Source organism: Epinephelus moara, chromosome 20, assembly GCF_006386435.1.
Source record: "Epinephelus moara isolate mb chromosome 20, YSFRI_EMoa_1.0, whole genome shotgun sequence".
NCBI classification, from domain to species: domain Eukaryota; kingdom Metazoa; phylum Chordata; class Actinopteri; order Perciformes; family Serranidae; genus Epinephelus; species Epinephelus moara.
In genome coordinates, this window is record NC_065525.1 from 28,590,349 (window position 1) to 28,604,470 (window position 14,122).

The 14,122-nt window shown below is 42.3% G+C and overlaps 1 protein-coding gene across 1 annotated transcript in view; it reads left to right on the forward strand.

Annotated features, from left to right (window-relative positions):
• Nucleotides 1-203: 203 nt before the first annotated feature.
• Nucleotides 204-14,122, forward strand: part of tjp1b (tight junction protein 1b) — a 92,647-nt gene continuing 78,728 nt past the window's right edge. Inside the window, exons 1-2 of the mRNA XM_050073624.1 lie at nucleotides 204-654; nucleotides 1,262-1,373. Coding sequence (XP_049929581.1) covers nucleotides 219-654; nucleotides 1,262-1,373 — 548 coding nt within the window. The 5' untranslated portion in view covers nucleotides 204-218. The remainder of the gene's footprint in view (nucleotides 655-1,261; nucleotides 1,374-14,122) is intronic.

Below are 14,122 nucleotides of genomic sequence, written 5' to 3' on the forward strand. Positions count from 1 at the left end.
ACAGGGAAAAAATAATGTAAAATATGTTGTCTGCGCGGTGGTGAGCAGTTTGCATTGGTGTGCTTAAGAGTCTGCTAATCTTCTTAGTGTCGGTAAGTACCCAGCTAGAAATCAGCTGCTGTCCAGATTGTCTCTTCCTGCCCCAGATAAACGACTCAGACAACAACAAAGCGAGCCTCGAGGAAATATGTGGCATGGTTGTTCCCCTGGCATGAAATATGCACCTCCCCTCCTTCGGGAACTGTGTTGACAGAGCCGTGGAAGAAGTTTTGGTGGGTCTCCTCAACTTGAAGATGTTCGGCAGTGGCACCAAGAGGTGGTTTGTGAGGAAGCAGAAGAGGCATCCGCAGAGGCCTGGAAGGAGGGTGTGCGCCAGGAAGAAGAAGAGATGGGCGGCTAAGATCCTCAAACAGCACCGACAGAAGATCCTGAGCGAGCTGGACGTCGGCACTGTGCTTCCTTACTTGGTGTACGATAAGGTTTTCTCACTGGGGGAGTACAAGGAAATACTGGGACACGAGTCCGGCAAGAAACGGACGGAGATATTCTTGGACCATCTGTCCTCGAAGGGACCTGCTGCATTCTGCTCATTCTGCTCTGTTTTGGAGGAAGTGTGTCCCCACTTGTTAACCTGCTTCCTGCTGGATGAAAAAGGTGCATGCATTGATAAACCACTAAATACATTAACACAAAATATAAAGGTCATAGAGGGCTGTGTGTTCCTGCTCTGATTGGAAAACATCTCAGTGAGCATCAGAACAGAACAGAGTTACAGCTCATCGATCGGCCGCAGCTTTCCACTTATTTCTGCAATATTTCCACTTATCTCGTGTTGCGTTTGATTTTCTGCAAGAAATTGAAAAACAATATAAAGGGAAGAAAACTACTTTGCAGTAAGCCAGCACCACAGACTAAGAGCCAGCAAAAATAGCTTCTTAAATCTGGATGGCTGAGGGGATTAGTGAGCCGCCAGTGTTCCTAACTGGCCTCTGACAACATATGGCCTCAACGTGGCTGTAGTCTGCACGACCCTGTCTGTGCTACACTACTCCTAATCAATATGCCTCACTTACATTAACATAAAACTCAAGTACTCTCAGGAAAATGACCCACACTTACAGCTCAGTGAGTGTTATCTGTGGCTAATATCACCATAATGACAAACCTGTGAATCCTCCTGCTTACTCACTCAGTCCGAGGATGAGATGTAAATTAACAGAGCCATAAAAACAGTGGCTAACATATTAATCTGTTACTACAGATGGTGTCCCAGGACAGAGCAGGAAAGGGGGCCTCCCTGTGCCCCCAAACAGTCCAGGAGAGCAACCTCTGTGCTCCCCTCCCATGTACACCGACCCTGTGTTTGACTCCAGGTGAGAGCTGCTTTACATTTCACTGATGTTGCGTAAAAGCCTCACAGCTAGAGCGCTTTCCTTTCTGCTGCATTATTAATGTTCCGTGAGTTGATAAAATCACCCCTAACTTGTTTCCAAACCACATTAGATAAATTAAATCTCAGTGTTGCGGTGCAAATATTCTTTTATTTGAATTTTAAAACGGCTCCTTAGTGTTTTTAAAGAGTCTTTAAAATGTTTTGAGTGCTTACGATGACAATCTCAGTTCCAAAACAGACAAATGTCTTCTTATCACCTCATCTCACACTCACACGTATCCAGTGTTTTCTTCGTCTTATGAATGGAACTACAGTATTTAGGCATCTTTGTCTGCCTTGCAGCTTCCAAACCACTGTTACGCTCCCTTATTTCTTATTAATGCCCAATTAAAAGAAAGATCATGTAAATGTGTGGAGAACGATAACACAGATATTCCATGCACTCACTCACAGGCTCACTGAATGGTTTGAGGTGTATGAAAATGATTGTTATGGCCTTTACAGTCACAGGATCTCGGCCCATCTGAGCTCCTTTCGGAGATTTTGGATCGATGTATATTGCTTTACACTGTGTTGCTCATTTGTGTTCAGTTGCTTTATGCTGCTGTGTATTGCTGCATGTCCTGGATGATGGATGCTGTTTTGTTGTATCATTGCGCTGATGTTTCGCTGCATGATTCCTACACTACCTTGTGCATGCTGATGTTGTGGTATCATACCGGGGTCTTTTTGCTTTATATTTCTTTACCTGTCTGTCACTGCATTGGTTTTATGACATTTTGGGACTGCGGCTGAAAAACATGTTTGCAAACTACACATATGTTACTTTTGTCTGTTGTTATATAGCAGATATGTTCAAACTTGACATTTCAACAATGCTGAGGTTATCTTGTGGTTAGGTTTAGGCACAAAACCAACTTGGTTAGGTTAGGAAAAGATCATGTTTTGGCTTAAAATGCCCTGATTTGGGGATAGAATTGTGACTGAAAATGCAGCAATGTCTTGATAAAAACAAACACAACCACTTTTTGAAGCACTATTCTTGGTGGATGGTGGTTCACAAGGGTTGAGGTGCACCTTAAACTGTCCTTTGGTAGTCTTCTTCTCTGGTGTGGTAGGCAGGGAGCAAGTATAGTGCACTAAAGGACTCGCACACAAAGAACAGGAGAGATCCAGACTGGAGACTGGATTTTTAAATGCTTCTTCACCAGCAATATGTTGTTTAAATGTTTAATTTTAGTTCAGAAGGTGTTGAGGACTGCTGAATGGATGTAAGTGGGGGTGAAGGTGGAGGAGGGATGTCTTCTGTTGGGTTGATCTGGGAGGATGTACTAGAGATCAGGCAGAGGGAGACTCAGTGTGTGGGTTCTGTCTCAGGTGTTTTTCCACCTGAGCTGATTACAGGGACCCCCAAAAGGTACCTAGAATGAGACATGGGAGAGGTTTGCACCATTGAATAAGAAGATATAAGGGGAGGAGGGACGAGAAGATGAAGGAATGTTGGTAGGGATGAGGTAGGGAGGATGATGGATGAAGGGAAGGGAAAGGGAGAGCGGGTCAAGAAATCGAGACAGGTCTAAGTAGGCTTGGCAGGTAGTTAGAGGTGTGGTTGAGGCGTGGCCCTGTTCCCAAACCTAAGTTAACAAATTAACTTCATTATTTGCATCCTTGAGCTGTACAGAGTAAATAACATGGGGCAAAAGTGCAAATGTTTCATTCCATGTTAGACTTTCCTCGGTGCAAAATTTGGCATGCATGATGAGTCACCCGATATGTGGATTACTCCTCAGGTGCACCCAGGTCAGTAATCAGGGCTTGATTGAACACATATGAAGCCAATTGCCAGCAGGTCTTATCATCACAGACATATCAAAACAATGCAACTCCAGCACTGACACACTCTAATACATATACTGATATACTGTATGTGTACATACAAATGTTAGCTTGCACACTGGAAATGGGACTGACTGGTACAGGAGTCAGCAAGAGAGTCACAGAAAACAGGTCATATCTAGTTCTTCATTTAGGCTGCTGGGGTGTTTGGGTATGTTTGTGATGACTTGATTTGCTGGCAATTGGCTTCATGTGTGTTCAATCAAGCCATGATGACTGACTGGGTGCACCTGTAGAGTAACCCACATACAGGGTGTCATCATGCATGCCTCATTTTGCACTGCAGAAACTCCTGAAACGTTTGCACTTTTGTCTGTACAGCCCCAAGAAAGAAATTTAAACAGAAGCATAAAAAAATCCTCACTCCAGTCTGAAACTCTTTCTTTCCGTGTGTGTAAGACCTCCATTGCTGCTGCCCTTTAACTTTCTCCCTGGTTAAAACACAGCAATGTGTTGGTGGCACTGGCACATTTACAGACATGATTATTGTGTGTTTTTCTTATAAATACATAAAAAATGAAGACATGAAAAGATGAGTTCGATGTTTTAGAAGAAAAACTAAGTCTTGTACAATCTATGCCAAAGCAGCTTGTAGTGCCCCAACACCTTAACACACATTATATAGCTTTTCATTTAATTTCTCACCCATCTGTATTCTGACTAATTTGGCAGAAATAATCGTGCACCAGTGAAGGTTATTGCAGTGCTATATCCGTGTCTTAAAATGGTGATACTTAATTGTGTAGATAAATGAAATGACAGAAGAGAAGAGCATAAAATGACATCTGCTGACCTATTCTTTTGTGTATGAGAGAGCGGCCGGAGCAGTCCGGTACTCTGGTGCAGAATCCTGCGAGGCTGCTTTTGTCACTGCATGTCAGGCCCTGTGAATGCATCATGACTGAGCGTTGGTGTCTTTCTGAGTGTGTGTGGACCCCTGGAGGGTACCCTTGGCCCAGCTAACACAGCAGGGGGAAGGGAAGAGACGGGGAATGGTTGACAGTGTGTATATATGTACTGTGTGTGTGTGTGTGTGTGTGTGTGAGGTAGAGTGCTTGCTTGGATGTGATGCCTGAAGTGACGGGACAGACAAGCTGATATGCTCCCTAGACCGTTAAGAAGGCCTCTTTAATGTATGACAGCTAAGTCAGCATGGAGACAGCTATCCCAGTGGTCTGGCCCTGGGCACTGACACACACATACACACACATACACACACAGACAGGCTGACAGACTAAAACAGACTAACACACACAACACAGCATAGCAGCACACAAAGCCAGAATAGTCACAGAGCCTCCACAGGAGATGCAGTACGCTAACAAGGCAACGTAAGTCCTCTTAAAATTTCATTTCAGAGTTTGATACTTTACACCAAAGACTCTTGTGAACAGCTGTATGTGACTACTAACATCTGTCGGTGTGAGGAAAGGTGAAACTCAGGGAGGATGTTTTTGTTGTATTTTCTTTTTTTTTATGCATCCCTGCTTGTGTGTTACCTGTTAAATCAGGCTGATTCAGACACAGCGTCGGGCAAGGTTGACTGCATGTATAAAAACGCCATAATCTTTTGTTTGTTCACTCTTAGGAGAAGTAGGACAGAAACTGCCTCAAGTCATGGATGCTCGGCTTCAGAATTTGTGTGCCAGCATGTGTCCCCGTGTGACAGAGTGAAGCATGTCTGCAGCTTGTTATAAATGTGGCAACAACCTGGGAATATGTTCCTCACGGTGAACTGCATCTCTGCACGAATAGGTGTATGTGCTGGTTTTTTTCCACCTTTCTGATGTGCACACTTTCTCTGATCCACAGCAGAAGAGCAGATTGATTGTCAGCTGTGCGGGTTCAAAGAGACACTGTGTTTATTAGTTTGGCTTTTCGTGTCCGCCTCTGGTCAGTATCCTGCTGACTGCGAGAGAACATGCAGCATTTAATCACATCTCTGGGCTTCTGTCTTAAAGGGCACAGAGGACCTGTGTATCACTGTAAGAGCGGCGCGGGAAGTGATGTGAAGCTGACTGAATCCAGTTTAAGGGCCGCTGACTGCCATATTGTCTTCATGGGACTGCTGTTTAAACCAGCATATAAAGAGTAATCATCTCAGTCTGAACAGTGCTGATTTAAGTGCATTAACTGCACGATTATGCAGAAATATTGATTGGATAGCCGGCCTTTTTTGTAGCTGCAGGATATATCACCACAGACAATGTGTATGTGTGTGTGTGTGATTCACCAGGATGTGTCGGCCATGTGTCGTGGATCTGTGGCCTTATATGTATATGTGAGGCTGCAGCGATGATGTAAGTCACCGTGCCTTCATCCATAACTGGAGAAAATGAGATGCTGGCAGGTTGAGGAGGAGGTGGAGGAGGAGGAGGAGAGGAGAGATTAGCTGGAGCTGTGAGGTTATGCTTCTCTGTGCTGATGACTCACCTCACAGCACATAGAGAGAAAGCACTGCGACAGCACTGAGGTGTGACTGTGTGTGTGTGTGTGTGTGTGTGTGTGTGTGTGTGTGTTTCATTACTCTTGTTCTTCTTGGTGCAGTGCATTCATGTGAAGAGGACTTTCTCTGTGAACTTCTCCTCTTTGTTTGGTGCAAAAGTAATAAATCACGGTGTTACAGCGGTAGTGGTTCTTAGGGCTTTCGTCCAGGTTTGTCTCCTCTGGGAGCAGGAGCTTCTGAGTCCTACAAACCAGCTTTGATTTTTGCTGTATGGAATAAAGTGGACAAGAGAGTCTAAGGACACAAGAAAGAAGGGCAGCCCCGTCTGTCCTATTTACTTGCTGGGGGAAAAAGTACTTTAGTGTGTTATTAGCGCACACGTGTGCCTTTGCATCTCTGTGTGAGCATGGTCGTGTCGATGTGTGAGAGCGTGCGCCGTACAATAAAAGATGTCAGCAGTGGGTTCTCATGTGAGAAGGGTAATAATGGGGCAGGCTGCTCTGAGCCATTACTGTGGAGATGCAGAGGGGGGATGCCAATGTGAAATCAAAGTGCTGCAGTGGAGTGTGCATGGATATGCAGCGGCTTCAGACTGCAGCACAACCACTGACCCACTGCTGTCTCAATGCTTCCCCACTGACACACTACTACTGGTTCCCATACTCGCTCTCTGTAATGTGTGTGTGTGAGAGAGCAGGCTTGGTGTATATGTGTGTATGTGTGTGTATGTGTGTGTCCATAGCAGTTTTGCCGTCCACTAATGACTGCTGTGTCTTACATGCCTGATAATGATGCTCCGTAGCGTCTGATAAATCAGGAGTGTTATCTGAATGGCGTCCTGGTCAATGGGAGGTGACAGAGTGCGCTGCTGGTAGGTTCGTTGCCGCTCTGATGATTCCATTAACGGTGTATTAGTTGAGTGTTGACTGGATACAAGAGGCTACTAACAGGAAGCAGCGACGTCAGCGCCGGCGCACAGCCGAGAATCAATGTAGACATTTACTGTATGGAGAAACTAGATCATCCTACACAATCTAAATCTACAGTAAAGCACCATGACGCTCCCTAAAATGTTTTCTACCAGCTTTTTTGTTAATACACACAATTGAGTACAAAATGTTCAAAATAAATTTAAGTTTTACTGAGCTCCAACAGTTGATAAAAATACTGACATCATATCTGAGAACTTCAGAAAGCTAAACACGATGCAGCAACGTTTTCTCTCTTATTGTCTCATAACAGCAAAGAAATTAATTCTCATTCTATGGAAGAGCACAACTGTCCCTACCTTTAAGATGTGGCTGGAGGATTTAACTAACACACTGCATTTGGAAAGGATAAGATGTGCCCTGAAAGATAAGCTTCAACATTTAATAGAATCTGGAAACCCCTCATATCATATCTTGCAACCGCAAATCTAGCACAACAGTCCAACCGCAGCACACACTGTACTATAACTGAAATGACTGAAGAGTGATAGGTCTCTGTGGGTGGAGGGAGGTGGGAGGAGTGGAGAAGTGGTGTGAGTATGGGAGTGTAGCCCTGCCACTTAGGGGACAACAGTCATCTTGTTCTGGTTATTGTTATTTTCTTTTAGCGTATTATTTCATGTTGATGTAATTGCACTTTATGTTACCACCTTATTTGATCCTATCTTTGTGCCTACTACAACATTTGATCCCCTATTGATCTCAGGGCATCATGCACAATTGTAAAGTTCAGAAAAATGAGCCCTAAATGTAGTGTGTGCACCAAACAGCAGGCAGACACAGTCAGAGACTAGCAGGTGAACATAGAGGAGCATTTAACAGCTAAAGGGACAGATATTAAAGAATTTTGGAAACAGCGATCCCCCTGGACTCGCTATTGTTCTTACTGGAAGCATCATCTGAGCACCTGTTTACCACAGACCAGTGTTATATAACTAATCCTCCCACAACAGTTCAGTTCCTGTGTGGTGTGATTTTATTTTTACGTGCATGTTTGTCAAGTGAAGCCCAAACTCAAGGTGATTTTGTTTCGTAATTGTGAATTGCCCGTTAATGTGTTTCAATGGCAACAAAGAAAGAAAAAGAGCCGGATGTTTCCCACAAGAGTTGGTAGAGACCAAAACGGAGTAAAAAGAGGGTGAATATTAGACCTACATTCACCAGGTCGACACAAACGCCACTCCAAATGAATAGTAATGTTGCTCTGTATGGATGTGTAATGCATTTACTTGAGAAAAAAAAACCCCCTTGTATTTCCAAATTAACAAGATTATTATCTCAGAAAGTTTTAATGGAAAAAAGTTCCACTCAGTTTTTCTTAATAATCATGTTAATTCTCAACTCAAATTCAAAACTGATGATATGTAATTGTTGTGTTCACAGCTGGTTTCTGCTGCCCCCAGTGACCAAAAACATCAATGATTTTAGGTTTAAATTGAGCAGTTCTTTCAAAGAAAATCCTCCAAAAATCACAAGCTCAACAAAGTAAACTAATCTAACTGAAGTCTCAGAGTACGGTGTCTATTTTCCCTTTAATTAGTACCAAAACACACAGTTCCTTTCAGGTGATTATTAGGACATTATGCACCTTTAAAGTAAAGCGTTACCATTTGATTTCCCAACGTAACACTGAATCCTTTTGTACATTTTGTTGGCCCAAAAGGAATCAGCTGAAATGTACAGAGTCAAATGAAAAATATGTAAATATGTGTGTTTTTAACTGCAGTGTTTAAACTTAATTTTTGCTAAACCCACCAAATTCACAGGAAAAATGTGTCCTTAATGGTTGCATGACATGAAATTATATGATTTTTTGAAATGCGCTTATTCCTTAATACATATTCTGTGTGAAATCAAAAGATCTGTGTGAAATCCATGCTTGTTTGAAGTGTGGAAATTAGTGTATTATTGTTTATTTCCTACATATTCTAATGTCAGTACACAGATATGGTTAGAAGCCCTCTCACCAGCAGGGACTGCATGGGAGAATTTTTGGACATATGAGCACTAGATGAATTTAGGTTCCCCTGAAGGGTTTTCTGCTTCCAGTCACCCAGAAGTAACTAACTGGCAACCACAAAAGAGCTGTTTTAAATAACAGAAAAGGCCTGATGTTCACTCTCTGCCTACTATACTAGGCTTTGTTGTAGATGTAATTTATAAAATACCTACAGCTATATGAACTCAGATGTTTAAATTAGAAATAGGGACTTTTACCATTAATTTCATTTTACATAACCGCACACTGTAGTGAATTTAAACATGCAGTCTTGTATGTGTACCCTAGGTTTGCACTGCCTGTGCTGTAGGTTAGCTCACACTATGTGGAGGATACTTTCATCCGTAGAGCACTACAGTGTCATGGGTGCATACATTTTTAGCAACGTGGGCCACGGAGGAATTCGCTCCCCTGATGCCTGCGGTGTCAGTGCCGTGCTCTGCCTGTTTAGCTGTATGGTGGAAATATCCTGTAGGACACGACAGTTGCTCAAGTTCATTTTCAGCTTCAGTCTGATTTTTCCTAATTAACAAACCAGATAATCCATTTATCACATCATGCTTATAACAGCTATTGTAGTATTGTGTTGCTTGTGGCAGATAAATATAAGATCCTCAGTCTCCATTTATCTGGCCTCCTCAGACCTCTTGTGCTGCGTGTGTGTCTGTCTTGTCTTGTGAGAGTGAGAAGTGCACTTCTCTACTCAGGTGAGCACTTCTCTGCTCCTCTAAGACTTCAAAGTCTAGACTAATCGACTTACTCTGAAGCTTAGAACGGCACCAGTGTGTCAGTCTATTGACTGAAAAACAACCCACGCCAACCTCTGTTTGCTGCTAATGACAGGTGGTGTGGGCACAGTCCACTGAGACAGAGCTGCTGTGTACTGCGCCTGCATGAATATAACAAAGTCACTGTATAATATGCAGTCAAACATATTTTCTGTGCCAAACATCAAAACATGTCACTTTAAAGGTCCAGTGTGCAGGATTTAGGGGGATACATTGGCAGAATGGAATATAATACGATAAATATGTTTTTGTTAGTGTATAATCCACTTGAAAAAAGAACTGTCATCAGTTTGTTACCTTAGAATGAGCTGTTTGCATCTATACAGGGAGCGGGTTCTCGTCCATGGAGTCTGCCATGTTGCACCGCCATATTTCTGCAATAACCCAGAATAGACAAACCAAACACTGGCTCTAGATAGGGCCATTTGCCATTTTGCATTTTTGGGTCGGACACTGTAGTTAGCAGCCCCTCAGTAACAAAAGTGTCGACAAGACACTGATTATTTGTTATGACTCTGCTTTATACAGGTTTAAATCACCAGGTCTGTTTGTTTTAGAGAGGAAGAGACCTCTGCGGATAATTAAGCTACTTGTAAAAATTTCCTAAACTTCTGAATCTAAAGTTATTTGGGAAAAAAGGTGAGCACGCATTAGCAGATGCTGCGCTAGCAGTCTGAGCAGCATCAGAGAAACACTGACTTGAAACGTATAACTGCTTTTGTGTTTTTACTGGTTTAAATAACCTGATCCATTGGTTTTGGAGAGGAAGAGACCTCTGCGGATAATTCACCTCTGGGTAAAAACCTCCTGAACAAAGAACACTTAAGGAATTCTAACTAGGAGAAGTTTCAGCTGGTTGCAGTATGCAATCATCACCACTAGATGCCACTAAACCCCCCTAAATCTTACACATTGTTCCTTTAACTTTAAATTACTTACAGACATACTGAGCTATTATTGTGTTCTTTCTGATACAGGGAGAAATATGTTCTGAATTCTTACATTTTAGGCCCAAAACATGGAGAGTTCCCAACACAGCCCGAGCTCTCTAAGAAGAAAGAAAACCTTGGGAGGTGTAAATGTGTGGAATACTACAGCTGGGGAAGACAGATACAATAACTGATATTGTTGTTACACGTAAGAGAGGTTTAAGCATTGGGGGTTTATAATCCAGTGATAGAATTATAAGTCAAATGTTAATGTAATAAATGTTAATGTAATCGATTAGGATAAAACAAGTTCAATAAAATACGTACAAGAGGAGTCTCCAGTGAAAAAGTTCAATAAAATTAGTTCAGTAGAATAAGTCCATTACTATGGTGTTCACGTCTTTTTTATTGTCCTTGCTCACCCATCCAGTTTCAAGAGCAATGCCACAGAGTGTCTTTCTTTTCCTAACAGTATAAAAGATCATTGTACAGTAATATAGGATGTCAACGATGTCTGCTCTGATCATGCCTGTGACAGTTTCATGTATTGTAATCATCTGGCAATGTTTGAACATATATTTGACGATGCAACTTACACAAAATTCACTGAGTGTAATAAATGTTTGTGTAACAAAAGTGTCAAAATGTGGCAGGGGTGTCCAGGATGTTGCATGTGACACATAAACCCTGTGGTGCCCTGCTCGGACCAATAAATATATTTATAAAACTTATTATTATTAAACTTCAACACTATTGTCCTCAGGGGGATTTTTATCTGCAGCCAGGTGTGAAACAGAACAGGAGACTTAGGCACATGGACTCTAGAGTGAAAACATAATAAAATACATGAGTACATTCAAGTGACAACTGAAAACCTAAAGTAGGCCTGTGCCATGGATGAAACCATCATCTTCAGCCCCCAGTATTTAAATGGGATCATCATTTGAGCCATCATGAGCATTTAAAGCAGCTGTGAGGAACTTTACGTTTTCGTTGATTATAGTGCCCCCCTTTGGCCGAAGCGGTATGACACCCACAGCCTGGCGTCGTAAAATCTCGACTGCAACCGGCAATTACCGCATGCATTTGTTTTGGAGAGCGAGAGGAAAATCATAAATGTTCTGGTGTAGCTCTGAATTTCTTATAAACTGAGGACAACTGCCTGCTGTATATTTGTGTTAGTTTGTTGTAACGTTACTAGACAAAAGCGGTTCACATTAGCTAACGTTACATTTAGCTTGCTTATAACTTCCATGTCGTCATATATTGAAGTGAATCAACGTCTAACAAGTTGCGGTATATTCTCTTTAAATAAAAACAAAAATTACATACCTGTCGATTAGGAAAAGGGCCAACTCGGGATCAGTTTTAAAACCTTTCAAATCTCTCAGCTCTCTCCACTTGGTGAATGCCCGACCGAGGTTTACATGCATTTGGGCTCGGGCCCATCACTGTCCCGTTTAGCCTTCTTCTGTTCTTCTGTTCTTTTAGATGGTGCTCCTTCTTTATCCGCCATGACATCAAAAGTACAACCAAGTCCTTATAGATACATCTGGTAAAACTGTTATGTGTTCAGCAATGCCCGTTGCGTACCGCTTACTCGAAGAACACTCTCTGTAAACACGGCTGATACGAACTAGGGACAGTTTTATAAATGGTAAAAATTTCCGCACGGCTGCTATAACTGTGTGGTGGCCTGAGAAAAGAGGAAACTCCCCATGCAAAAGATGAAAAGGACACTCTAAGATCTCTCAAGTCAAGAAATTGGTCTTTTATGGAAGATATAGGACAGAGCAGACAGTTTCTTTTGGTGTGTAGCTCCAGTTCCCTGACACAGTCGGATAACTGCCTGTATGTGTGACGGTGACTGTCAGTGTGTTCTTCACTGTGAGCAGTGATAGGACCACACCAGTCAGTTGCACTGAATGTATCGTGTGTGTGTGTGTGTGTGTGTGTGTGATGTGCAGAATTAAAACCTTCTTTGTCCACATCATTCCTGATAGTATGTTTTAGGAAAATGTGACGTCTGTTGCTTGAACCAAAAGATCAGCTGAAGAATGGTCTCTGCTCCCCAATTTCATTACACATGGCATTTAAATTCAATTAACCACCCACTGTTTCTTGTTACTGTCGACAACAATGCCAGAAACGTGTCCTGTCTGTGAGTGTAGGTGTGCTGACTGCTTTGATCTGATATCAGTCAGACGTACATCACGAGCAGCAGAAATCTGATATTTAGTTGCCTTGCTCATTTACCAGAAAGCTGAGTGAGTCAGACTTTTAAGATGAAGAATAATCACAGAGGGCTGTTATATTAATAACCTCACTTAGCCGTTACACTCAGTGCTTTCACTTTACGTTCACATTGTTCGGGGTATGACAGAGCAGAGAAGCTCTCTGAGGGTTCATTATTGACCTTGGATGTATCAGCTGGACAAAAAATTTGCAGCACACTGTTCGCTTACTGGAAATGTGCCGATGAAGACCATGAGATCACATCTTATGGCCGTCGTCAGCAGATGGGTTTACTCCAAAGACATAAAACATCTGAGACTGATATTCTGAGTTTGCTCCATTCATTAAAGCTCCTGAAAAAAAAACAGTAAATGGAACTTGTGCTTAACAGTGGTTCAGTAAGCCATGACAGTAGGTACGTTTCTATCCACCCATTTTTAGGTGCATTTTCAATTTGTGCTCAAAAACATCTGAGTGGAAATGCCAAAAATTTGAGGAAGAAAAAATTCTAAGTATGCCACAAACCATTTTTTTATGATTGACTCAGAGGTGTAAACATCGTTAGTGCATCACTGCAGGACACTGGGGCCCAGAAGCTGTCAGGGGCCCATGTAGGAAGGCGATTTTTAGCCACTTGGAGACATCAAGCTGAGGTGGTTTGAGTCCAGGGCAGGTTGTTAGTGTTGATAAATTTGGGGCAATGACTGCTGTCCGTGGTGCTGATCAAAGGCTGGTTTGTAGGATGGGAGGGACAACCTGAATTAATAGAGGTGGCTGTTTGGTGGCGGTGTATTTTGGCCTTACTTTGTCAAGAGGAGAGTGGATGAAAGCTCACAAACTGTGATTGTAGCAACTCAAAGCCAGCTCAAAACCCCAGGGAGGTCTGATCCCAGTTACACTTCAGAGACAAAAAAGTGGTGGCAGACAATAAAATCAGATCTGTGCAGCAATGAGGAGATTGTAACCTTCCTATAATTAAATAAGACATGCAACAAACATAATGCCATATTTCCATTATGTTTTCCACATTGCTTTTAATTTTTTGAGATTTGACTGGTGCTCCTTTAATTACATAATTGCATTGAACTGGAGAATTAATACCACCCTACTTAGACTTTTGGTGTCTTCACTTTCATTCTTGTCCCGTCACATTTCCCTGGACACCACCGCGTGCCTTTAAACTATAATGGCGATCGGCCGCGTATCATGCAGACGTTAAAGGACGCCTTTTTTCATCAGTGTTTGACGCCGCAGGTCACTGCCCAAGCGTTGCATTTTGACGACTTTGGAGTGAGACCGGGTTGTACCAAAAGACCTTCTAAGGAGTCAGATATTCTGTTTTTCTGTTAAATACATTTTGTTTTATTGGTTTTTAGCCTGTCTTTTCTTAGCATAAATTTGCATTTGCAACATCACAGTTAGCTGTGAATGCACCATGCTAACCAAT